This window comes from Nuphar pumila, chromosome 11 (genome assembly GCF_984573655.1).
Source record: "Nuphar pumila chromosome 11, dmNupPumi1.hap1.1, whole genome shotgun sequence".
NCBI classification, from domain to species: Eukaryota; Viridiplantae; Streptophyta; class Magnoliopsida; order Nymphaeales; family Nymphaeaceae; genus Nuphar; species Nuphar pumila.
The window spans coordinates 526180-553115 of record NC_143259.1 but is presented as its reverse complement, the minus strand read 5'-3'; the positions used below and the strand labels follow the sequence as shown (position 1 = coordinate 553115).

At 38.6% G+C, this 26936-nt stretch overlaps 1 protein-coding gene across 2 annotated transcripts in view; it reads left to right on the top strand.

Annotated features, from left to right (window-relative positions):
- The first annotated feature begins 3795 nt into the window (after positions 1 to 3795).
- LOC149821538 (phosphoglucosamine mutase family protein) overlaps positions 3796 to 26936 on the top strand; it is a 53188-nt gene continuing 30047 nt past the window's right edge. The window contains exons 1-9 of one of the 2 annotated variants that reach the window (XM_089981585.1): positions 3796 to 3995; positions 7939 to 8160; positions 8415 to 8481; positions 8766 to 8949; positions 15226 to 15278; positions 16622 to 16710; positions 17143 to 17376; positions 17993 to 18057; positions 18555 to 18615. In XM_089981585.1, the coding sequence (XP_089837711.1) occupies positions 3989 to 3995; positions 7939 to 8160; positions 8415 to 8481; positions 8766 to 8949; positions 15226 to 15278; positions 16622 to 16710; positions 17143 to 17376; positions 17993 to 18057; positions 18555 to 18615 (982 nt within the window). In that variant the 5' untranslated portion in view covers positions 3796 to 3988. The remainder of the gene's footprint in view (positions 3996 to 7938; positions 8161 to 8414; positions 8482 to 8765; positions 8950 to 15225; positions 15279 to 16621; positions 16711 to 17142; positions 17377 to 17992; positions 18058 to 18554; positions 18616 to 26936) is intronic. The other variant, XM_089981586.1, reaches the window with a different exon arrangement.

Genomic DNA, 26936 nt, shown 5'->3' with positions numbered 1-26936 from the left:
ATGCTCAAGAAGAAGGGATTGATTATTTCGAGACATTCAGTCTTGTAGTCAAACCAACGACCATTCATGTAATTTTTTCTATTGTTGTTAGCTTCAATTGGGTGATAAGACAACTTGATATGAATAATACCTTTTTAAATGGTGATTTAGATGAAGTTTATTTGTCTCAACCACCTAGATTTCTAAATCCAAATCACCCTAATCATGTTTGCAAACTTCCTAAAGCCTTGTATGGCCTCAAATAAGCTTGGTGTACTTGATACCATTGTTTGAGTCAAGCTTTAACTGCTATGGGGTTCATGCTCTCAAGTACAAATACATCATTATTCGTTCTTCGTAGGAAGGAACAATGTTGTATGTGCTTGTATATGTTGACGATATTCTTGTTACTGAAAACTCTCCTACTTCTATCAAAAGACTTATTATGTGCCTATGTAAATAATTCACTCTGAAGGATTTGGTTGAACTATATTATTTTTTGGGGTTGAAGTCGTTCATGTCAAATAGGGGTTACTGTTATCTTATAAGAAATATGCCATTAGCCTTGTGGTATCTCACGTTGACGAAACCATATCTATTGTTTGCAGTGAATAAAAAGTATGTCAGTTTGTACAATCTGTCATGATCAATCATTGGGCAATAATAAGATGCATCTGGCAATATGTGAAACATACTATTCACTTTGAGCTCCTAATGCATCCCATCTCACAGTTTCAATTGGAAGCCTTCTCTGATGCAGATTGGGCTGGTTGTCTTGATGACCGCAAATCTATCAGTATACCTGGGTCCTAATATTTTGTCCTAAAACTTAAAAAAACTGAACATAGTAGCTTGTTCTAGTACAGAAGCTAAGTACAGAGCAATAGCTAATGCTATCGTAGAACTCCTTTAGATCCAATGTCTCTTGAAGAAACTTGGGGTTCAACATAATGTTCCCCCAATGTTGTGGTGTGATAATATCAATACGACCTATATGGCAGCTCATCTGGATCTTCATCAGCTCAGTAAGAACATTGAAATCGATGTGCACTTTGTCCGGACAACTAAAAATCAACTTGCAGTTAAGCATGTAGTCTTCGGATCAATGTGTTGGCATCTTCACAAAAGCTTTGCCTGCTCAGCGGTTTGCTGAATTAAGATCCAATTGAGGGGGGATGTTAAAGATCTAGATCCAGATCCAAGCAAAGAGGCCCCGTGAAGAGTCCACACGTCTGGAGAGACCCCCAACTGGTCAGGTCTTTACAGATATGAGTTGTTCTCTCACAAGTCTATTGAGAAAAGGAAAGTGTCGAGATGTTGAGTTGAACAGGGTCTCTAACAGTCTCAAGCATCCACATTACAACAACCTACCCACCAAGGATCCTATTTGTAACAAATCTCTTGAGCATTGTAACCATTATAAAATCAATGGAACCTCTCCCTCAATAGCATCATGTTGAGAGAGGGAGAGAGAGCTTTTGGATTGTGCCCGACCACGTTAAATCTGTTCTGTGTTTTTTGCTTGCTCGTTTTAATTTTATCAGGAACATCTCTAATTCCTATACAGGTTGTGCGACTAAAATGAGTCAGACAGTGCTGCCTGAGTTTGTGAAAATCCAGTCAATTGGATCGTTTTTTTTTTTTAATAGCCCAAGATATAATACTCCATCACCGATGCACATTGGCTTGCCTCCGGTTGGTATACGTGATCGAAAAAAACAAATGAGGTGTTTCCCTTTACCCAGGAATGATTCACAACGAGTTCTTAAACCCCAGGCACATGCAAACTTGGGTATATTTTTTGGCAAATGAAAGGAGAAGAGGTTTACCCACGCAGTATTGGACCTCCTACCAATTAAAAGTACATCTCAAACATACCCTTTTTTTTAAAACTTCACTAATTTTACGTAGGGATGGCAGTGGACAGGGGGAAAGCGGGCCCCGCCCCGCCTCACCCCGTTTGGACCAGGGATGAAGGGTATGAAACGGAGATGGACGTACCCTTTTCCCCGCCCTGCCCCATCCCCACCATGATCCCCTCCTCATCCCTGCCACTTTTCCCAGCCTCATCCCCGCCCCGCCCCGCCCTGCCTCATCCCCATTTGAACCAGGGATGGAGGACATGAAACGGGGGTGGCCATCCCCGCCGGGGATGGAGGTTCTAATCTTGAGGCGCTTGTCCCTCCGCCCCGCCCCACTGCCATCCCTAATTTTATGAGGATAAAAAATAAAGCTTATTCCAGGTCAAGGCAATAAAAACAAAACTTTGCACAAAATCGCTACTTCCAAAATCCAAATAAGCATCAAATATTTCTTACTTTCACTTAATAATAGGAAAGATTCGGTGTGCATAGTGCTAGTTCATGTTGGGCTTGCAAAGCGCTCCTTCAAACTTGTAAAATAAGCTCGGCAAACTAAATATGAACAATAGGTACTCGGAGGAAGCAGATCAGGTCATGCTGAACATGAGAGTTTTTGCTTTGGCCATCCGATTTGCAATTTAAAAAGCTCAAAAGTCAACAAAACCACGTGGCATTCATCCAAAATGCAAACAGACGGCCATGATGTCGGCATGAAAAAAAAACGCTTATGTTCAGCATGACCTGATCTGCTTTCGTACTCGGATGGCTCAACTCATATAACCTCGTTAAGTGTTAATATATATATATATAATCAAGTTTCTTCCATCTCTAGACCAATGTATTTTTTTTCTATAAACAAGCCAGCTAGAACTCGGCTCCTTTAGCTTGGGCTCATTATGAGCTTGAAATCAGCTCGGGTGGCTACAAGAATGAGCCAAGCTTGAAGACTCATTCAACTCGTTTATCGGCCCTACGTGTGCAGATACACCTTTAACCTTCCAAGTTAAAGACCAACTTTTCTTGATTCAGACTCATTTCTTGAAACAAATTGTCAAATACAGACCCGTATATAACTTCTGTTGAACAGAGGTAAGAATCATTAACATTTTACGTAAATTTCCCTTTTTAGCTTCAATGAATAAACTAATGACATTACCTTTCTTTTGCAGATCCCTTTCTATCTTATTGATCAAACCGTTTTTATAAGAATGCTGTTTGCTCCCGTTTCAGACTGTATCTAGTTTAGTTTTACTATCTTGAAATATTAGCACGAGTATTTCACGTTCATGTTAATAGTTAAACAACTAAAACATAAAGAATACAAACATTATCTTGATTGCCTCCCTTATCTTCTTGAAAAAGGAGAGAAGCTTTTAATGCTCATCATTTTATCTCTCTTAAGAGAGTTTTTAATGCCCACCATTTTAAAAAATAAGAGAGACCCAAAGAGCAAGTTTTTTTTTTTTTTTTTGAAATATAATGAAAGAGAGCCTCGGAGGGTTCCCTCACCCATTCTCTTCCAGATGGGCCCATACACGAAGGGGCAATAATAGCATAGTACTCACCCCAAAACTACAAGTTCTTTATTTTTTTTTCCATCATCTTTTTCTGTATCTTCAATCCAAACTAATATTGTTTTCTCTCTTTCAAAAAATATATTTTTTCATTTTATTTTTAATTTATCAAGACTTTTTCGAATGTTTTTCAAAAAAACATATTTTTTGAAAATATCCTGAAATATTTTCTCGCCGAGAATATCCCGAGATTTGTGACTATGGTTAGAACTAGGAAGGGGAAAGGTACATGATTAATTGGATCGGGCTCTGGTGAATATTTCACATCTGAATCGAATCCCCAACCATTTACGCTTTCCAATTTATCTGCACTCTGGACCGGATCGGGTCTGCAAAGACAGTAACAGTTAAAGGAAAAGAATAAAAAAATCAAGGGACAGGGAGGGGCATTTCGGTAATTGGTGAAACGGCCAGATGCCGCAACCACAAGAACGAGAAGAATGAGAAGGAGCGAGCGAGAAGGGGTAGGGGTGGGACTGCGAGGTGCCCTCGTCGTTGTTAGCTTCTACGCCGTCTTGCTTCCCTCGACGCAGAGAGATTTGCTTCTCACCAACTCCTTGCTGATTTCCCACAATGGCAGGTCTGCATCTCTCTCTCTCTCTGAGCAATTTCGTCATCCTAAATGGTCTTCGTTTGAATGATGGTATTGTGGCCATTGAAACCTTACAGTTTCTATCAATTACTTAATTATACTTCAATCGATGGTATCGCGCTTTCTGTTTTAGTGCTCTCTCCCAAAAGATTCCTTCACTGCTCTGCTTTCCCTCTTGTCGTATTGTTTTTTGTTTTGATTGGTGTAAATTTAGAGTTGTTCTCGCCGTTACTTAATTTGGACGCGTTTGGAGGTTCGGCGTAATGGTCTGATGCAAGGTTATTTCGTTGGCATTTTTTTAGTTTTTCTTTATGAGGTGGAATTTCTCATCTGAATTGGGAGACGAAGCTGTGATGTCAGCACCCTGCTAATTTCTTCTTTTCTTTTCTTTGATGGTTCTGAATTTTGAGGGGTTGATAAAGATTGGTGTATAAACGAAAACGTTCTGAAGTATTGCTCCTCTTTCGAGAATTTTGATACTCCTTTCCGCCGATAATATGTTAGTGGCTTCGGGGGACTTGGTTATATCAACTGCAACTCTTTTATTTGCCTTTTCTCTAAAAAAACCTGCATTTCTTTTTCCTGTTCTTAATGGAATTGGAAATATTGGTCGAGATGAATGTGGCATATAGCGTCTATAGCTCCTTCACATGATGGTAATCTTTTGCTGCATTATGGATTAACATTCTAAGTAGGCAATAAGTGCTGGGAGACAGGGACGGAGCCAGGAATTTAAGCCAGGGTGGGCACAAATGCATGGTAACTCGGGAATCGGCTTGTCCACTAGTGACTTGTGACTCGGGCGGGTCAACTCGGTGACTTGTCCGGCTGTATCTATTCATTTATTAACAAAATATAGAAGTACCATATAGCTAAACTAGTGAGTTCAAATATAGATTAGATAACATAGTTTAGGTAAGTCGTCTAACAACATCCATTGAACCCATTCTAACTTGGGTTTTGCTTCCAACATTCATAAATTCATTCAAACCCCATCAAAACATACATGTTCATAACCTGCAATTCATTCAAAATTATAAATTTATTCTTTGCTTATAAATTCCTTCAAACATTCAAAGTTCAAAGACAAACTTATATTATTTAAACACAAACATAAATTCCTTCTACTAACATTTAAACACAAACATAAATTTATTCAAACACATTCTAACCTACCTATCAAACATTCAAACATGTAACTTCATAACTTTCCCATCAATTCATTCAAAAATATAAATTTATTCACTGCTCATGAATTCCTTCAAACATTTAAAATTCAATCACAAATATAAAATTCCTTCTAATATTTAAACATGAACGCAAATTCATTCAAACACATTTTAACCTGCCCATCAAACATTTAAACATGTAACTTCATAACTTGCCCATCAATTCATTCAAAATTATAAATTTATTCTCTGCTCATAAATATTTTCCTTCAAACATTCAAAGTTCACACAAACATAAATTGCTTCTAATAATTAAACACAAACATAAATTCATTCAAACACATTTTAACCTACCCATCAAACATTTAAACATGTAACTTTATAACTTGCCCATTATTTCATTCAAAATTATAAATTTATTCTTTGCTCATAAATTCCTTCAAACATTCAAAGTTCAAACACAAACTTATATCATTAAAAAACAAGCTCATTCATTCAAATAAAGTATTTTCCATGAATAATGCAGTGTGACTAAGCTCAAGCTTCGATATTGAAATGCATTAAGCAAGATGCGACAAAGAAACATAAACATCCTGCAAATAAATAGCAATTTAATTAGTTAATCTTCTAAAAAACCTACAAAGGACATCATAAATGTTTTATAAATAATTTGAAAAAGTACAAGCCATTAAAAACAAAGCAGAACATAAAACATATTCAATAAATTTTGTCTTTCACCAATTTATTTTTATGATAAGGCCAATAAATGAAAGCACCAACCTAATGAACAGAAGATAATAAAACTAATAGGAAAATACATGACACCCTAAAAGCATAATCCAAATTCATGTCATTTAAACAAATAAAAAATTAAAACCCTAATTAATAAGTGAATAGAACTGAATTAATTGAAACAAAAACATGCTAATGGAAACAAAAAAACAAATACATGTTAATTGAAAAATAAAACCTAAATTAAATATTCATCTTATTTAAAAACAAAATAAAACTCTAAATGTTATTTGAAAAAAAACACAAAAAACACAAAAAACTCTAAAACCTAATTAAATATTCATGCTATTAAAAAAAAAACTAAATGAAAACTTCAGTCTTAGAAGACATCATTCATAGTTTCCATACATAAACTAATTGAAACAAAAAATAACAAAACCCTCACATTTTTAACTAAAATCAAGCATGTGGATCATGTATAATGTTGATTAAAAAAATAATTAATATCCATCCCATTGAAAACCTAAATGCTAATTGGGAGAAAAAAAATACAAAAAACCATAAACATAATGTTAATCGAAAGCCTAGTTCTTACATCATCAATTATACCCTTATGTTATTCAAGCATGTAGAATCATGTTTAATGTTAATTAAAAAACACAAAAATACCTAAATTAAATATTTATCTTATTTAAAAACAAAATAAAACTCTAAATGCTATTAAAAAACACACACAAAAACTCTAAAACCTAATTAAATATTCATGCTATTTAAAAAAAACTAAATAAAAACCTCAATCCTAGCAAACATCACTCATAGTTTTCATACATAAACTAATTGAAACAAAAAATAACAAAACCCCCAAATTGCTAACTAAAATCAAACATGTGGATCATGTATAATGTTGATTTAAAAAATACAAAAATAAATAATTAATATTCATCTCATAAAAAACCTAAATACTAATTGAAAAAGCACAAAAAGCCCTAAACCTAAATGCTAATTGAAAAAAGCACAAAAAGCCCTAAACCTAAATGCTAATTGAAACGTTAATTCTTACATAATCAATTACGCATGTATGCCCTAAACACAAGAGAGAGAGAGAGAGAGTAGACTTCGTGCGCACTACAACAATGACAACTTGACATTGTGGGCTTGTGGCCTGTGGGGACGCGAGCAAGGGTAGAGCCGCAGAGGGCGAGAGAGTGGGGCCCACTGCCCACAGGTGGGGTTGCAAGGAGGGCGGAGCCATAGATGGAGCGAGAGAGAAAGAGAGGGAGAGTGGGGGCCTGATTGTGGGGTAGCAGGTAGGGCAAAAACCGGGAAAAGGGGGCCATCACCACAGCCTATAGGTGGGGGTCGTGGGGAGGGCAACGGCCAGGAGCTAATCAAGAGAGAAAGAGAGGTAGAGTGGCTGAGTGGGGGCCCGAGCCAGCTGTTATGGGGTCGTGCCCTCACCGGAATTGGCAAAGCCGCATAGGGGGGGCCGTAGGCCCACAACTCAGGTCGAGAGGAGGGAAGAGTCTTATAATCGAGAGAGAGAGAGTGGGGGATTCTGCCTAAGCTGCCTAGATGTGGGGTCACGGTGGGAAAGGGACCACAGGGAGGGCGGAGCCGTGGAGGGCCATAGAGGGAGGGCAGAGCCACGAAGGACTGGAGAGAGAGAGAGAGAGAGAGAGAGAGAGAGAGAGAGAGAGAGAGAGAGAGAGAGAGAGAGAGAGAGAGAGAGACCTTATGGGTTGTTGTCGGCAGAGGCAGAGAACCAATGCCCATCCTGACCCGGTCAGGGTGGGCAGTACCATTACACATATTCTGTAATTCTTACATTCTAGCATAAATTTTTTTAGCATGTGTTATTTTGTATTACCATTTTCTTTGGTGCATGGTTATATATGTTTTTTGTGCCATTATGCATAGGTGAGGGTACTGATTCTGAGAGGATTCATTGCTATATCAATGGAACTCATTTCACCCTTTTCATTAAGTTCACGTAATATAACAACCTGATAAATTTTCAAATTTGGATGCAGCATGTTGGATGGCTGTTCAAAATCTATTTATACCACAATATTGCCAGTGGAATAGGAAAACGTACATACAATATTACTGGGATTGCCCTGCCCCTAATATGTGCAAATGGCTTCCTTTGCAAGAGAGGAAGTTGGCACGAGCTGTTGGGTCAGCCATGGAATTGGCCACCTTACCGAAGTACCAATGTGGTCCCGGTCACCACGAAAGTGTCCTTTGCAATGGTCTGTTCTGTACTCCACATGTAGATTGATCCCTAATCATGCTAACTTTTCTGCACTAACTTGAAAGTGTCATCTGTATATCATATGTTTCAGTCCATATTTTTTTACCATGTTCATTTATGGTTCAAACTTGTACACTTTTTATGATTTTTAATTTAGTTGGGATTATTTACAATTTTAATTAGTTCTGTTTTTAATCTTGTGCAATGTGATAACTGATCTATCTCTTTACTTGCTCTTTTTACCTCTACCAGCTTCTGCCTCCATGGGTTCTGTTTCTTCTGTAGAAAAGATTGATTTTCGTAAGCTTCAAAATGGGAGGTAAGCAGATACATGTGCATATTTGTTTGTATTCTGTGACCGGTGTAATGATTGCTCCATTAGAACTTACAATCACACTGAAATTTCTCCTGAAGCAAACTGACTTGTGATAGAAACAATTGGTGTTACTAATTTCTTAAAATGTTGATCTACCTGGATGTGCATGTAATTTTTGTGAGGCGGCATTCTGGTCTGTGGTTAAGTACAGAAAACAAATTCATATGTTGCATTCTTCAGTGTTCAAGTCGGTTTTAGTAATGCTGGTTTCAAAATCATTTATGCAGTGATATCAGAGGAGTTGCCATTGCTGGAGTTGAAGGGGAGCCTGTCACACTTACAGAATCAGTAACTGAAGCAATAGGTGCTGCTTTTGCTGCATGGTTGCTAGACAAAAACAATGTAGATTCGTCAAAGCGTTTGAGAATTTCCGTGGGGCATGACTCAAGGATATCAGCACAAGCGCTGCAAGTATTTATATTTTCATGCTTCTCAGACATAAATAATGTTTTTTTGGTTGAAGTATTGATAAAATTTCACTTAATTTATTACTGTTACTAATTGATTGATATCAGTACTAGAAGACTGTTTCCTTCCTGTTTTTGGCCTCTTGTTGGTTGTTGTTAAAATAGTAAACGCCTACTTTAAAAAAAATGTTGATCAAATTTTCATCAATACCTTTGCATGTGCTACTGCTGCATGGTTAGTTGATTTAATCTGTTTACTTATCAACGTTTATGTCTCCCTTCAATATATGTTTGACCATAGTTCTTAGATCCTGTAACTTACATAATTGTCATGGTGCACAACTTGATTGCTGAACCATGGGACTCCAATTCAACCAACATGAACCTCTCTCTCACAGACACAAGAAATTTTCACCCTATAACCTTAAAACTCTCAGGTTTAAGGTCATCTCTTAGTTCACTTCAAAATGCCCTTGCTTCACCTTCCATAAAGTAGGCTGAATGGAGAAGCTAACTTGTTTTTTTTTTATATTCAAGCTAACTAAGACTTGAGTCACTTATTTTCCTGATCAGAACCTTTTCACAGGTGTTATACTAATTTATTCTATTAGAAAGGTGCATTAATGTTGTAAAATGTTGATGCAGTGGGGAATGTCGGCTTGCTCGTTCTTGACGTCGGCTGGAGAAAAGGGCACGACCCTCACAGTCGTGCGTTGTGCAGAAATGAAAAAAAGAATGCCCACCGTAAATGATGGGGCTTAAACTTTATTCAATGGAAATTTTAAACAAACATTAAAGACTGTAACTAAAGGATCAACAATAGACTGGAATAAAGAAAGCAAAGGAAAGGACGGCTGGAAGAAAACAAAACAGGAAAAAATAAAAGACTGCTGCTCCTCAAAATTTCTATGTCCCCGCACGCAACCCTAAGGGGCTTTTAAAAGCCTCATCTAGATCCAAGTCTCTGGTCATGCTGTATGGGTCTGGGTCCATCCTACCCTGCATCATTCTCCCTGATGGGAAAAAAGTTGGCTCTGATGACTTGTTGTCTCCACAGTAAGCATATAGATCAAACACATTAAATGTAGGAGAAAGGTGTCAATTTTCGGGCAGCCCAAGGAGGTAAGATCGGTCAGATAGGCCCGCTAGTCGGGGAAACCCGGTCTCCTTGGTGGGAAGGAGAACTATCTCATGACCCTTAAAGACAAATGTGTACGTGTTCCTACGGCCATCATGGATGGTTTGACAGTCAAACTGCCAGAGACGTCCCAATAGGATGTGACACACACTCATAAGGGCCACATCACACCACACTCCATCGTGGTAATGCTCCCCCATGGAGAACCGAACTAGACAATGCAGGGTGATGGGTACCTCGTTCCCTTTCTTGAACCATGCCATTTTATAAGGTTGGGACAAATTTTCCGTTTTTAGGTTCAAGGTGGACACGACACTCTCGGACACCATATTCTCTCACGCCCCAGTATCAATGATAACATCACACGCACACCCCTCACAGTTGCACCGGGTTCTAAAAATATTATTTCGCAACCATTTTGTCGGTGCCGACTCTCGAGATGTGGTCAAAACATGACGGATGGTTAACAAATTTTTTATGCTGCCATCGAACTCTACAACTTTCATCTCGTCATCTCCCTCAACAGGCGATTCACCCTCACTCTCACTATCAGATGCAGACTCAACAATGCCCTCTGCTAGATGGGTGTTCTTACTCATGGTGGGATACTTGGACGCAATATGACCTAACTCTTGACACCTAAAACAACGAACGTTGAACTCACCGGGCTTACCTTTGGATCTGGTGTGGTACGCGGGTCCAGACTGATCGGGTTTGCTAGGGTCGACTCCAGGGGTGGACTTTGAGTCTTCTTTCTTAGGGGAGCTCACTCCTCTGGCTGTGAAACTCGACTTAGGTTGACTGGACTGATCACTACGGGATGTCCTATGTTTCTGCCTCCTTTTCAGTTTCTCCTCCACATTCATGACATAACTACTTGCCTGATCTAATGACTCGACTGTGATACAACTGAAGTCGTCAGAAATAGCAGGAACCAGAAATATACCTCGTGACCTGCTGACGGGCGGTCTCCTCGATCTGCACTCGTAGGGAAAGACGATGAAACTCAGCAATGTAATCTGCCACAGTATTGGTGCCTTGACGCAGAGTCAGGTACTCCTTGTAAGCTCTCTCGGCGTGATCTGACGACACGAACTTAGACTGCATCTCCTCCCAAGTCTGTATGTGCTCCAATCCCTGCCGCTCCCTCGACCTCTGCAGCTCAACCCACCATGTCTGTGCTAGGCCTCTCAACCAAGTAGAGGCTAGGGAGACACGACGGTGCTCAGCGACATCGTGGTAGTTGAAAAAGAATTGAACGACATATGACCAATCGAAGAACTGCTCTGCATCGAACCGACCTGCGAACTCCGGAAGCTCCAGCTTCACCCCGTACGTGGAGGGACGCTCTGGTGCTCTCTGCTGACGGGCCTCCACATGCCTGCGGGGTACTCGTTCTAGAAAGTATCATCGTTCCACACTGCTTCATCGTTGCGGTCCTGCTCTCCTGGCGGCTGGTGCTGATGTACTCCGACGGGGGGTCGGCGCTCAGGTCACGCCGGTCCCTGCTGAACTTGCGTCGGTCTAGCTTGCCCGTGGGCGGGAGCCATCTGTGGGCGGCGTTGTGGCACCGGTATGACAGGAGGTCCTACTACAGGTCGAAAGACTGGTCGGGTCTCGAGCTCTAGGTGGGTAGGAATGGGATAATATGGGTTTGGGTTATGGGTCGGGCCAGGATAGTGGTGTTGGGTCGGATACGGTATTAGGTTCTGGATCGGGGTTGGGTTAATGGGTTGGTTCGGGTAAAGGGTAAAGGGTCCGGTTGGTATAATATTGGGTTGATTCGCCCGATTGGATATGGATCGGGTCTAATCCTAAGCTACTCGTCGGACCCAGATTTGGATAGGTTGGATCGGGGATCGAGTTGTGGGGTTAAAAGGCTTGGTTTGAACTCGATCCACGATCCATATGATTATGGGTCTGGTTTTGACTCGGCTTAAAATCGAACTGGAGATCCGTCCGAGTCCGATACAAGTTTGGGTCGACATTGGATCCATTTTGGGGGTTAAACATAATGGGTTGGATTTGATTCAGGATGACCCGTGAACCAAACTCAACGGGATAGGTCGGGTAAGGGGGTTTGGAACTCGGGCCCGCTTCCGGGGACCCAAGGGTGGCCCCCGAGACCCGGGCCTGGGTCCCGTGAAAAAAAATTCTGGTTCGAACCCCCTCGGGTTCGGACCCACCCACACGGGTCCCCCTGCTCCCGCCCGCTAGTTTGTTGCCATAGGGCCTCCACGCGCGGGATCAGGGAGAAGGGCGAGCTCCTTCCCAGGTCGGGTTGCTGCACCCGGGACTGCAGCAGGGCCCTGCGTGTTGCTAGGGTCCTGCAGACCAGACCCGGCCTGCGGCAGACCCACAGGAAATCGAAGCCTGCCAGGAGTGTCGAGTTCGCCTGGGTGCCACCAGCTACTGGATCGGGATGACAAGAAGGCCCCACGCTCGGGGCAGGGTGCGATCAACAGAAACCAACCGACCGGCGTCGGCTGCGACAATAGATGTTTTACGATCGACGCCGTCACCCGATCCCGCCCCCGTACTCAGCACAGCCACCGCACGCGCCTCCCCGGTCGACTCGATGGCCGCAAGCCGATTCTCGACCCCATCTAGGCGTCTTGACATGTTGGCCACGTCCCGGCTGACGCGCAACATGTTCTCTTGCAGTTTGGTCATCATCTCCATCATCCGCAACATGGGGTCTGCGTTGCCGGCATCCTGCTGCTCATTTTCCGTCACCGGATCGCCCCTCACCTCTGGAACCATATCGCTGACGAAGGAGGAGGCGCTGACTCTGATACCAAATTGATGCAGTGGGGAATGTCGGCTTGCTCGTTCTTGACGTCGGCTGGAGAAAAGGGCACGACCCCCACGGTCGTGCGTTGTGCAGAAATGAAAAAAAGAATGCCCACCGTAAATGATGGGGCTTAAACTTTATTCAATGAAAATTTCAAACAAACATTAAAGACTGTAACTAAAGGATCAACAATAGACTGGAATAAAGAAAGCAAAGGAAAGGACGGCTGGAAGAAAACAAAACAGGAAAAAATAAAAGACTGCTGCTCCTCTCAAAATTTCTCTGTCCCCGCACGCAACCCTAGGGGGGCTTTTCAAAGCCTCATCTGGATCCGGGTCTCGGGTCATGCTGTATGGGTCGGGGTCCATCCTGCCCTGCATCAAATGTGTATCATGGCTCGCATACTAAATGCCAAATTCAACACTATATAATAAACCATTATGAAAAATCTAGACATTGTAACATATACAATTTAAGTTTAGTAAAAAATTAAAGTGACATGAATGAAGCTGAATAAATGTCTTAAGAAACTGCATGCCACGATAAGCAGGCTACATAGTAGAATCAGTAAACAAACATACAACTATTGAATTGGATACAAGTAAGCAAATATATACAATTGTAAGAAACTAAAGCACACTCTTAGTGTTCATAACTTATAAGTTCAGAGTCTTGATAACATAAAGCACAATGCGTGGTTGACAAAAAAGACTATTATCTAAATTGAAAAATGTAACTCCAAGCATTTCAAGACAAGTTTACATCTTCCAATGTTTTCCTAAGTAAATCTTTTACATCTCATTACTGGTTTTATCCACTGCTTTTTCATATGTTCGAGAAGTTCTTCCAAAGTTTGAAGCTAGCAATAAATGTGTATTTTTTTTATGATAATAGCTGATCTTTCTCTAACAGTTCCTCTTCAGGGTCTTCCATTATTTATGCGATGAGCACATATTCTTTCTCTTTGTTTTCAGTAAATGGCTATTATTTCTGCTTGAGTTTTATCTACGAATTAGCAGACATGGGCCTTATAGATTTGCTTTACCATACAAAATGACATTTTTAACTTATATATTTCATCATGAATTAAAATGTTGTAGAAAATGCACCTTATTTCATCATGCCCAACTTATTTGCAAAATCACCCCCACTGAGTCTTTTTGGTATTTGTCTCTTCTTCCAATATCCATCAGTAAATCTAACTCAAAAACTCAATAAAAGCTTATGTTTTGTACGATCATATTAGTAAACCACTCTTCCATCACTAAAATGTACTGCATAGTACTCCGCTTCATTGTTAAAGTTATTGGAGAGAAATGAGAGGTATCCTTAAAAGTCTAAAAGCCCTAGAAAACCCTTATTGACACTTGCAAATGAGGGTTTGGGTGGTCTAAGGGTTTAAAAAACAACCCTATCAGGCACAAAAACTTTGTAGTTTAACTCAAAAACAATAGCACTTAACTTGTACTGGAGGAAACTAAAAAATAAGAAGGGAAACTGCATTCCTTCACCATGATGATGTGCATGACACATCAAATCCATTCTTAGAGTGAATGGAGAGAAATATGTTGAAAACTCCCACAAGGAAGTGAGAAATAATGGTTTGGGTAGTCTAAACTCTAAAGGGAAAATAATGACCCTTTTAGATCTAAAAAACCTGTCCAATAACAGTCAAGATCTTAAAGAAACAAAAAAGAAGTACCAGAAAAATAAGTTCTGACATGTCACACATTGCATTTCTAACCACTAGGTTAACTAGGTCATTTAAAGAGTGTATTGTGAAGGGTATTTGTTATTGATGGAATATGACTTCTGAGCAATATCAATCCTTGGCAGGAAATGGTTCAGAGTATCGAGTTAGATCATGTAGCATTTATTTTGAAAGGAGATGATTTATACCGTAAAATATTTATTACATAGGTGTCTATCTATATTAGTATCTTTCTTGGCAAGAAACAAGTTGAGTATTGTACAGCACTGGGGATCATAGCAATTTTAAAGAAGCAAGCCATGATATATCCAATCCAAAAGGCTGTAGCAAATAGTTGAAAACCATAAATGGAGATTTAACTTTTCTCATAATTGTGGTTCTCTCTTTTTTTTTGTGGGGGAATTAGCCCAAAAGGTGGGGAGAATCTCTCTCTCTTTCTCTCTCTCTATAGATATATATTATTTGCATTTATGCTGGTTTGTTCGATCAGAATTTCCTTGTATTGCTGATTGCTGGAACTTAGCATTCATTAAGCAAATAAAAATCCTTGCCAAAAAAATATCTCTTAAATTAAGTTCCTTTGAAGAAGATGTTATGTGTGGATAACCAATAAAAAATAACATGTTGCAATCTGCAGGATGCCGTCTCTCGTGGAATTATTGGTGCTGGACTTGATGTTATTCAATATGGGTAAAGTTGGTTATTGATACAGTATCCATGTTCACCAAATGCTGCTTAAGGAACATGCTCACAAAAGTGTTGACATCTACAAATGCAAACACGTGGCTTTTTGCATGTTTTTATATATATGTGGCATTTGTCAGTCTACAAGTGACTTTGCAAATGTATGCAGTATGAAATGTTTACTTCATCAGATGTCCACTTTCATCTTTCTACAATATGGAATTTTATGGTTTTGAAAACTTGAAAAGCAATTATTTTCATTCTATGCTTCAGATATGTTGTACCAATGTTGTCAAAATCGTATCGGCTATCGAATCGTTTGGCCAATGGTTCAGGTGAATTGGCCAATACCAATTCTCAAGTGAATCGTTCTGAATTTCGATATGCTGCAGGGTTGATATGGTTAGTTTTTAATAAATGTAAAAAATTACCAAAAACTATTTTTTAATATTTTTGTAAAATTATTTTAATGGTTTTAACACGTGTCACGTAGTGATTGACGCATAATATTTTATTATTATTTTTTAGCCGATACAGAATGATTCAGCTGAATCGGCAGCCCAACGATTCAGGGCTGATACTGACAACATTTGGTTAAAATCATTAAAATAATATTAAAAATATTTTTTCTACATTTATTAAAAAATAACCGATTCAGGCCGATTCACACCGATACTGACAACATTGTGTTGTACCTGAAGGATGAAAAGTCATATTACAATGACTGAAATGCATCTTTTAGGAGATATTCCTTACGTGAGTTCTAATGATTAGACTTACTATATTGACACCTATGTAACATAGATACTTCTAAAAGAGCAAACACCCTTGTTGCTCCTGCATCAGTGCAGATGCGACATTTGGACACAGCTTCCATAGTGTCAGGTGTGGTCAACCACATGGGGGTCCATTTCTGTACGAGACTGAAGTCAGTGAACCCTAGCCAAGTACAGTTGTATCTATATTATATACATAATTACGTACACACATATATATACATACACACATCTCTCTCTCTCTCTCTCTCTATATATATATATATATATATATATATCCGCAACCACAACCAAGTTTTTGAAATTGCCGTGTCGCACCTGCACCTATGGGCATAGAGTGCCACACATAGTATAGGTATCAAGCAGGTTGGATCACTTTCTTTGTTGTCAGAATTGTGGAGAACCATGCCTGGCAAACAGGACTGTGATACATGGATGTAATTATTGTTACTGTATATACTGCTTCTTTTGCCTTTTTATTTTCCAAATTTCTTTTTCCTATGTTCGTCTACATGCAATGATGACTTTATTCAGGTTGATGCTAGGCCATTTGTAATGGGTTTTGCGTTGTAGGTTGGCATCTACACCGGCAATGTTTAACAGCATACTTACAGAAAATGAAGAGTTCCTCTGTCCTGTTGATGGTTCCATAATGGTGACAGGTTTTCCTCATGTCTGATGCACTGCTGGTTATTAAGATGGATAGACAGTAGAAAAGAAAAAGAAAAAGAAAAAAATTGGAGTTGTGTATGGAATTGTGAAGACCTGAATCTTGGAAATGGAAAATCTCTTGGATGCTGCAGGCTGCAAAACTGGAATTTGCTTTTTAAATTTTTTTTCAAGGGTCCATTGGAAATTTTAAATAACATTTTTGTTATATATATATTATTATGTTTGAATTTTTAGGTTCTTCCTCGGAACGTCAAGTTGTATTTTCCTGTGTATTTTCCCTTATATGCTGTTTTAAATATAGGCCCTGGTCGTCATTTTTCTCTAACTGCTTTGGAATTTCTAAAACAAACCATTGCTCACATTGATAGAACATGCTAGCAGGGGCACAAATGGGTATTGATTTGGCTGATTGTCTGTTGCAGCCAGTCATCTCCCTTACAACCGCAATGGATTTAAATTTTTTACAAATGAAGGAGGACTAGGGAAAGCTGACATAAAAGAAATTTTAGAGCTTGCTGCAAATATATACGGCAAAATGAATGAGCAAGTAGTTGAGGAACCAAGAAATGTATCATCCTCTATTAAAAGAGTGGATTACATGACAGTTTATACATCAGATCTTGTAAAAGCAGTTCGTAAAGCCGCCAACAATGTTGGTATGTTCATAGCTTTTAAATTTCCATAGTCAAATTTTATAGATAAATGTAGTATTAAGTTGCACGAATCTCTCTCTCTCTCTCTCTATATATATATATATTATATGTATAGAGTAATGCTCCAGTGTTTCGGGAGTACCTACTCCCACGTACTAGAAATCATGGGTGTAGGTTGTATTTTTTTAATTTTATCCTTATGGATGTACTCAACATAGTTTTTTTATAGGAATCATTCTTTGAATCATGTTTTTTGGACATAAAAATAAGATTTTTTAAGTCATGAAATTTTGATGCATTGTGAGCCGCTGATTTTTAAAGGTCTTAAAAAACATACATGTATGCTATAATCATATGATCCAAAACTTGTTTTCTACTAAATAATGCTTATAGATCATATCTTTAGAGTCTGATCAACAAAAAAAGTTTAAGAAATTTGAAAATCTAAAGCTTCTATTAGGTGGGAGTAGGTACTCCCGGAGCACCTTATCATTACCACATATATATAAGCTCTTCTGATCATAAACCCTTGTGATCCTCAAGTTAGAGCGTGGACATCATATTTGAAAGTGGCATATTACCTGTTCTCTTTCTGATTAAACCTTTTCTACACTGTCAGAGAAGCCATTGGTGGGATTTCATATAATTGTAGATGCAGGAAATGGTGCAGGTGGTTTTTTTGCTGTGAGTATTCTGCCTTGTATAATTTAGAATTTTTATATAACTTCATCATTGTGTGTTGGTATTTTAAGATTGTGGACACATATTGCTCTTTATAAATAGAAGCTGCTTCCCATTTCAAAGTGTGGGGCAATCTCTGCAGTTATTTCAAGACAGATCTCTTACAGCTTCAGTAATCCTAGGATCTGTATTATTTTTGCACTTTGTGAACTTTTGTTCTCTTATTGATCAAGTATGATTCTTGCCGAAACACATGTTTGGATTTGTATAAAAGGAAATAGAAAGCAATTAGGAAGATTATCCTAGAAATTTCCTGGGACAAATTTTTAGCAAATCAGCATCCATGTTTTATAATGTATTTTAGGTCTACTAAGTTGGTGATAGTCTGGCATGAAGAGTTAACCATGCATCCCATATTTAGATTTTTTTTTCTGCCTGTTATTTGTCCAGCAGTTACTTATTGCTCAAATCCTTGATTCTACTTGTTCATGACACCTCAGGAAAGAGTGCTGGAGCCTTTAGGTGCAGTTACTTCTGGAAGTCAGTTTTTGGAACCAGATGGTAATTTCTGAACTGTTCTAGATTTGCTTGAACATGCCTATTTTTCGTGCTTCATGTTTTGCTTTGCATTTCATTATACAAAAGCTTAAATGTACAGCAAGCAACAAGTTTTGTATGGCAAAACTTTGCAAAATGTGTCTTCCTGTTATGTTTTCCTGCATTTGTTTTTGTCATATCCTTTTTCTATTTGACTTGGATGAGTTCTGAATCCCACTCTTAACATGTACATTTTTAGATTAGACAATCCGTCTATGTCGCATAGATCCGGATACAACTCAAATATGACACAGATTTGTGCATTTGAAAAAAACAATTAGGATCTGACGACACCAATGTTGTGAAAAGCATTGATGCGTAGCGAAGTGCTCCACCAAAAACTGAAGTGAGGCGTACGCCTCGAGGTGTAATAAGCCTCGATTTTTTTTTAAAACATAAAAATAACTTTAAAAAATATCCAAAAATACAAATCCTACATCTCTTCCCATTGTTCAACTGAAAAAATGCTTATAAGAAAAGACTATAAAAACTCAAAGAGTTCTAGAAACAAAGAATCAATTACAACTTATATATAAAGAATAAACAAAGAGTTATGAAAACAAACAATCAATTACAATTACATATAAAAACACAAATAAGTAGGTAGATAAAAAATGACTTGAGTCAATGCTTTATATAATCCAATAAATGCAGATTCATACTCAATAAGAATCAATATATATTACACAGCAGATCACATCTTTATAACACTTTGAACTTGAAAAGACCATAAGCACGTAGCATGGCATTGCAATTAAAACTCTAGCTGATACAAAAGAAACAGGATACCTGGTCTCAATACTAAACAGAACCCACAACCTAAACCATGCCAAAGAAAGCTTGAAGAGAATATAAACATCTTTTTTGTATATTTTAAGTATTTGTTTTCTATTTTTGTTTCTTTTATATTGTAAAAACTTTTTTAATTGTTACTTTATATTTTTGCAAGAAAAAAAATATAAAATCTATTATTTCTTATCTTTATTATTATTTGTATTCGTTTTCAAATTTTTAAACTTTTATCATTTTCTCGAGACCTTTACAAGAAACAATTTTTCAAAAAAAGAAAATGAGAAAAACCTTGTTGACTAGGGTATAAATATAAAAATCACTTTAACATGAGATACATATTGTTACTAAGATGCTGCTCATAACCAGGGAACTCCTCTTCATGAATTACTGCCTTCATATAAATGTGCATGTAGGGACAAAAAAAATGCAATCTTATCCAAACAGAAGAGAGTACAGAGACTAAGAACAACACTCCTTGTGTTGGCAGAAACCAAAAAAAAAGAATGGCTAACAAAAAAGTACCTGTCGGCAGAGAGTCTTCTTCTTCCTTTCGGCAAAGATAGAGACCAAGAGAGAGAGGGAGAGCGACAAACGAGAGACAAGAGACAACGAGAGGGAGAGACTGAGAGAGGGAGATGCAGAGAGAGAGAGAGAGAGGCAAGAGATGAGCGGAAGAGTGAGAGGAGAGAGAGGGAGAGCGAGAGGCGCGAGACGAGAGGGAGACTGAGGCAAGAGAGAGAGGGAGAGCAAGAGGCGAGATGCAAAGAGAGAGGGAGAGTGAGAGGCGAGAAACCCTAATTAGGGTCGGGGCCTCTCACTCCCCTAATTTGGGTCAAATGGGAGCTTTGACCCCCATTTGACTTGATATTTCTAAAGTGTATGCCTCGCCCTGAGGCATATGCCTCATAGCCCATGAGGCGTGCACCTCAGGAGATTTGCGTTATTTGAATGCGCCTGAAGGCAAAAAGGGCCTCGCCTTGGGGTGAGTCGTGCTTTTTGCACCTTGAAGCGCATTTTTAACATTGGATGACACACACCTACAAGTTCACACACATTTATATTTATTCATGTGTTATTAAGAAATTGATATTTTAAAATAAAATAATTCAAAATCATAGTGTTTTAATTTGTATTGTTTTATTATATAATAATAGTTTAGTTTATTTAATGATAGTAAATATTAGTTTAAAAATAAAAGAGAGGTATCCATTTGTAATTAAATGCAAGAGTGTGCACAATATAAAGACCACTAAGGGTTACACACAAACACAAAGCCACTTAAGGCAATACACAATAGATAGCACAATCACAACCCACTAAAGGGCCAAGCAAACACAAGTAAAAATAAATATTTTATTGATTTGAATGCTTAAGAGAATTATATCCAAAAGATAGGCCAAAGGCTCATGTGTGTGTTTATATATATACATTCAAATGGGGAAGAAAAAGAGAGAGAGAGAGAGAGAGAGAGAGAGAGCTGTTAGGCATTCCTATTGGCTAGTCTAACCATATTTTTTCAAACCTGACGATCCGACTCGGGAATTGCTCGAGTCGGATCAGATCGGTAGGTTACTAGACCACTGAGTCACCCCAATCTTGGTTTACCCAGGATCGGGTGTGAATCAGTCTGGAATCGCAACTCGGCGACCCAACGAGTCAGTTCTGAATCGTCCGATTGAGGACTGAGACAGTATGTACTGGTTTTGTACAAAATTATCGATTTGTATCGGGTTACGAACTGGTTCTCTCGATATAAATCAGTTTTAAACATTATAAAAGTTTGTTTTTTTACCGAGAAATCTCTCTGCCTTCCTCTCAAACCCTAGCACCAGGTGACCTGACTCTCTCAGCCTCTCTCTCTACAAGGTGATCTCAACCTCTCTCTCTCTCTCTCTCTCTCTCTCTCTCTCTCTCTCTCTGCAAGGCGAGCTCAATTGCTTAACGCCTCAACCCTCTCTCTCTCTTCCTCACTCGCTGAAGCGAGGCCCTTCTTTATTGTGTTTGTGTGTGTGTGTGTGTGTGTGTGTGCGCGTGTGTGTGCATTGTGGGATTGAGTGTGGACAACAACAAAAAAACCCACATTTAGGGTTTTTTATCTTTTTGTTTTATTAAGCATGCAATGTGCACCTACACTACACTGCTGCACCACAACATAGTTTGTAGCTTCAAAATATGTAGTCTTGCACAATCAGGGATGTTTGCATAATTTTTTTTTGTTTTTTGTCAGTATTGTTAGAAAATCACCCAACATCAAGAAGAAGGAGATAGAGAGAGAGGGAGGAGCCACGACAGATGGAGAAACATGATGCCCAAAATTGGGTTGTGTGAGACTTCTATTCATAATATATACTTTACAATTAAGGTACAAAAATGCCCTTTAAATTACAATTTAATACAATAGTGCCATTAATAAGTGACACAACATATAAAATGGATGGATCGGATCCGATCCATTGGATCTGATCTAATCTACATAAATACGTCTTTTCACCCTCCCTCAAGTTGTTCATGGTCTTGAATCATGAACAACTTGCCTTTTAACTTCCAAAATCGATCTCGGGTCAAGCCTTTTGTAAAAACATCTGTAAGTTGTTCTTCAATCGGCACAAATAGTGGCTCGATTTCCTTTTCTTCAACCTTTTGCCTGACGAAATGTTGATCTATTTCAATATGCTTTGCTCGACTGTGATATATGGGATTAAAAGACATACTGTTAGCACTTTGGTTATCACACAATAGAAGTGATTGGACAATCGATTCTCCCACCTCTGTCAATAAGTGTCTGATCCATGTTACCTCAGCAGTGGTTGCAGTCATAGATCTATATTCAACTTCCGTACTCAACCTAGCAACAACCTTTTGTTTTTTGCTGCTACAGGCAACCAAATTGTTTCCAATGAGCACGCAGTACCCAGTTATTGATCTTCTTTCATCAGGATCTCCCGCCCAATCAACATTAGTATAGGTGAGAATTTTATGCCATTTCTTAACTGAATTTGTTCTTCTATAAACAAGGCCATCCCCAACTGTTCCCTTCAAATATCTTAGGATCCTCTTAACAACCTCCATATGCCCAGTGTGTGGTTCATGCATGAATTGGGATACCTGGTTGACAGAATACACTATATCAGGTCAAGTAAAAGTAAGGTAATGCAACATCCCAACTATACTGTGATACTTAGTTGAGTCCTGATATACATCTCTGTCTTGAGTGCTCAACTTCTGATGGAGTATACTTGGAGTGGCTAGGGGACGACAATCCTGCATTCCCGCTTTAGCAAGAACATCCAATGTGTACTTATGTTGAGTAAGAGTCAATGTATCTTCTTTACTGTCAACTTCCACTCCAAGAAAATATCGTAGTTCTCCAAGATCCTTTATTTTAAACTTTAGATGCAGAAATTTCTTGGTGACATTTATGTGTAACTTGGAATTCTCTATGACAATGATATCATCCACATATATCAAATAAATTGATTTGTAATTCAGAGTTTGCAACATGGAGAAGAAAAGATCGGCGCGGTTATGGCTTACATTTCCTCTACGCTTTCCCAAGAGGTATTAGTGGCCATCTCAGATGAGTGTTCAACCAGAGAGTTGTGGCAAATATTGGCTCACACTTATTCACAAATTTCAGAAGTCAGGATTTTGCATTTAAAGAGAGAATTTCAGCTCGTGAAGAAAGAGAGTTTATCAGTTACAGAGTACATGAACAAAATCAAGAGTATCACAGATCAACTAGCCATGGTGGGTTGCATAATTTGTAACAAAGAAAATGTTCAACAGGTACTGAATGGTCTGGGATCTGACTACCACATGTTAGTCACCTATCTTCTATGCCTTCCTTCATTACCTAGTTTTGAAGACCTACGGGCTAAGCTACTGCAATATGAAGTTACCATTAGAGGTGAGGAGATGGCCCTAAATTCCAACAATCATGAGATACTTGTCACAGGAATAGCGTCAGAGAGAGGATGTGTGAGTTTTTGAGGCGGACGTGGACACAAAAGAGGTAACCAAGGAGGTTGTGGGTTACTTCCCACACCCAACATGTCACCTAACTCATATCCAGGGAACCAATATTCTAGAAATATACCGACATGTTTTCAGTGTAATAAAAAGGGGCACATTAAAGAAAATTGCTGGCATAATCCGCAAAACAAAGGCAAATTTAGTGGTGATGGGCCTTCTACTAGAGGACAAGCAGGGGACGACCTTAAAGGTGATGAAAAAGAAAATGTGAAGAATCTCGTGATTTCTGCTCTTTCAGAGTTGAACTTCAAACAAATTGAGCAGGGGACTTGGTATATTGACTCCGGGGCTGCTGCACATGTGATAGGTGATGTTGATAAGATTTCGAAACCCATACCTTATCCTGGTAAATTTAGTATTAAAACTGGAGATGGTGCTCTTCATCCTATTTCTTATGTTGGAAATATTTCCCTTCCACTCCTCGACTCCTCATTACCTTTTTCTGATGTTTATCATTCTCCTAGCATTGTTAAAAACATTGTTTCTGTTTCTAAACTTATTGATGATACTAATTCTTCTGTCGAATTTACTCATTCTGTATGTGTCAAGGTTCTTCTCACGAAAAAGACGCTCGTTGAAGAAGAACGACAGGGAAACATGTATGTCCTCAAGGAGTCTCTTACAGTTCGTGATACATCACTCATTTCACATCCAGTGTCATTCAAAAATTGTTTTAGTCTAGCTCAATGTAATAAGTTAGAGATTTGGCATCGTCGTCTTGGTCATTGCAATCATTCATTTATTAAGAAGCTTGTGTCCAGAGGTCTTGTTCCGAAGTCTAGTTTGAATGTTGAGGCTGATTTTCATCTTTGTCCCAGTCGTCAATTATGTAAAAGTCATGTTCTTCCATTTCATTTAATAAATCAAAGAGCTTGTGTGCCTTTTAAAGGGACCTGCCCCGCAACCTTCTTTATCAGGCAGTCGTTATTATGTTACCTTCATTGACAGTTACTCCAGGTACACCTGGATTTATTTTATGAAACATAAATCTGAAGTTTTCAAACTTTTTTGCTCGTTTTGTGCTTTAGTTGGTAATCAATTTTCAACTAAAATTCAATATTTTCATTGTGACGGTGGAGGAGAGTATTTATCGAAGGAATTTACTGAATTTCTCCAAGATAATGGAATAGGTCGTCGAATATCTTGTCCACACACACCACAACAAAATGGTGCGGCAGGAAGAAAACACTGGCACATTGTAGAAAGTGCACTGAGTATGTTACATGACACTCATATTCCTTTAAATTTGTGAACGGAAGCTTTTCATTTAGCTGTTTATGTCATAAATCGACTGCCAATGAAATTGCTAGCAGACCAATCCCCTTATTTTACACCCTTTGGGATTCATCCTGGCTATAATGAGTTGCGTGTGTTTGGCTGTATATGCTATGTTCACATTGACATTTCTCAACGTCATAAGTTTGAGAACAAGCCATACAGGTGCAAGTTTGTTGGATATGCTGATCAATATAGAGGATATCAGTGCTATGACCCAACTACCAGCGGCATTAGAGTTTCACGGAATGTCGTGTTTGACGAGACTCATAATGCTGTTTCAAGAAGTACAGAGGGGCACAGTAAGGATGCTGAAAGTTAACAAATGAAAAAGAAAGAGAAAAAGAAAAAAGAAAAGAAGAAAAGAAGAAAAGAAGAAAAGAAGAAAAGAAAAAGAAATAAATTATAAACATATTTACAAATGTAAATATGCGTAAAATAGAACAAAAGACAAAAATACCCCTGGGGGTTACATGAAGGGAAAAAATATATTTATATATATATATATATATAACAATAGATATATATATGTATATGTATCTCTCGTTATATACATATAAAAATATATGTACATAGGAGATACAATTTAACACCCTCCCTCAAACTTAGGGCGAAATGACTAAGAGTTTGCCAAGAAGAAAATTGAATCTGTGAGAGCATAGAGCCTTGATGAAGAAATCTGCCAACTGATATTCTGAAGTCACGTATGAAAGATCTATAATTCTTTGCAAGTATGCTTCTCTAACGTAGTGGCAGTCCATCTCAATATGCTTTGTGCGTTCATGAAATGTGTGATTTTTGGCAATGTAGATTGCACTCTTATTATCACAACATAACTTAGTGGGTCCTTGAACCTGAATCCTCATATCCTGTAACAGTTGATGAATCCACACAATTTTCATAGTTGTAGAAGCCATGGCTCGATATTCTGCTTCTGTGGATGACAGAGACACCTTTTATTGTTTCTTGCATCTCCATGAGATTAGGGATTCACCTAAAAAATACAAAAGCCTCTAGTGGAGTGACGGTTATTTGGGTCACCTCCCCAATCAAAGTTAGTATATGCAATCAAATTTAATTCAGAGGACGAGGAAAGAAAAACTCCCTTATTGATAGTTCCCCTTATGTATCTGACAACTCGGAGAACAACGCCCATATGAACGGATGTAGGAGCATGCTAGAACTGGCTTGCAGTGTGCACGACATGTGAGATGTCTGGCCTTGTGATGCTAAGATACATTAGAGACCCCACAAGTTGTCGGTAGGGGGTAGGATCCTTCAACGGAATCCCATCATCGATTTTCATCTTTGATCCCACAATTTCAGGAGTTTCACAAATTTTATCATCAGTAATACCAGATCTGTCAAGAATCTCACGTGCAAGTTTAGTTTGAGACAAAAAATAGCCTCTATGAGAATAGGCTACCTCAATACCAAGAAAATAAGTTAGATACCCCAAATCTGACATTTCAAATCTTTCTTTCAAAGTGTTTTTAATACCTTTGATGCCCTTTATGTCACTACCTGTTATCAACATAGAGTAGTAAAATCACAATACCTGCATCAAACCTTTTAACAAACAGAGCAATGTCAGTGTAGCATGAAACAAACCCATTTTGAACCATTACTTCATTAAATCGATCATACCAAGCCTTAGGAGCTTGTTTTAAACCATAAAGAGCTTTTTGCAAACGAAGGACTTTTCCCTTTGGAACATCCAAGCCGAGAGGAGCATCCATATATACTTCTTCATTAAGGTCCTCGTTTAAAAAAACATTTTTGACATCCATTTGATAAATGTTCCAGTTTTTAATAGAGGCACTGGTGATCAAACACCTAACAGTGACCGTTCGTGCAACAGGGGCAAAGGTTTCTTCGTAATCAATGCCATATTTTTTAGTATATCCTTTAGCGACAAAGCGAGTTTTATATCTCTCAAGAGTGCCATCACTCTTGGTTTTGACTTTATAAACCCATCTACATCCTATTGATTTCTTTCCTTTTGGGAGATCTTGAAAAACCCAAGTTTTAACTTTGTTGAGGGCCCTAAGCTCGTTATCCATGGCGTCCCTCCACTCTATTCTTTCCTTAGCTTCTCCAAAATTTTTAGCTTCTTGGTATGAGTGAATGGCACTAAGACATGCCCTATGCTTTGGAGAAAATGACTCATAGGACATAAATCTAGA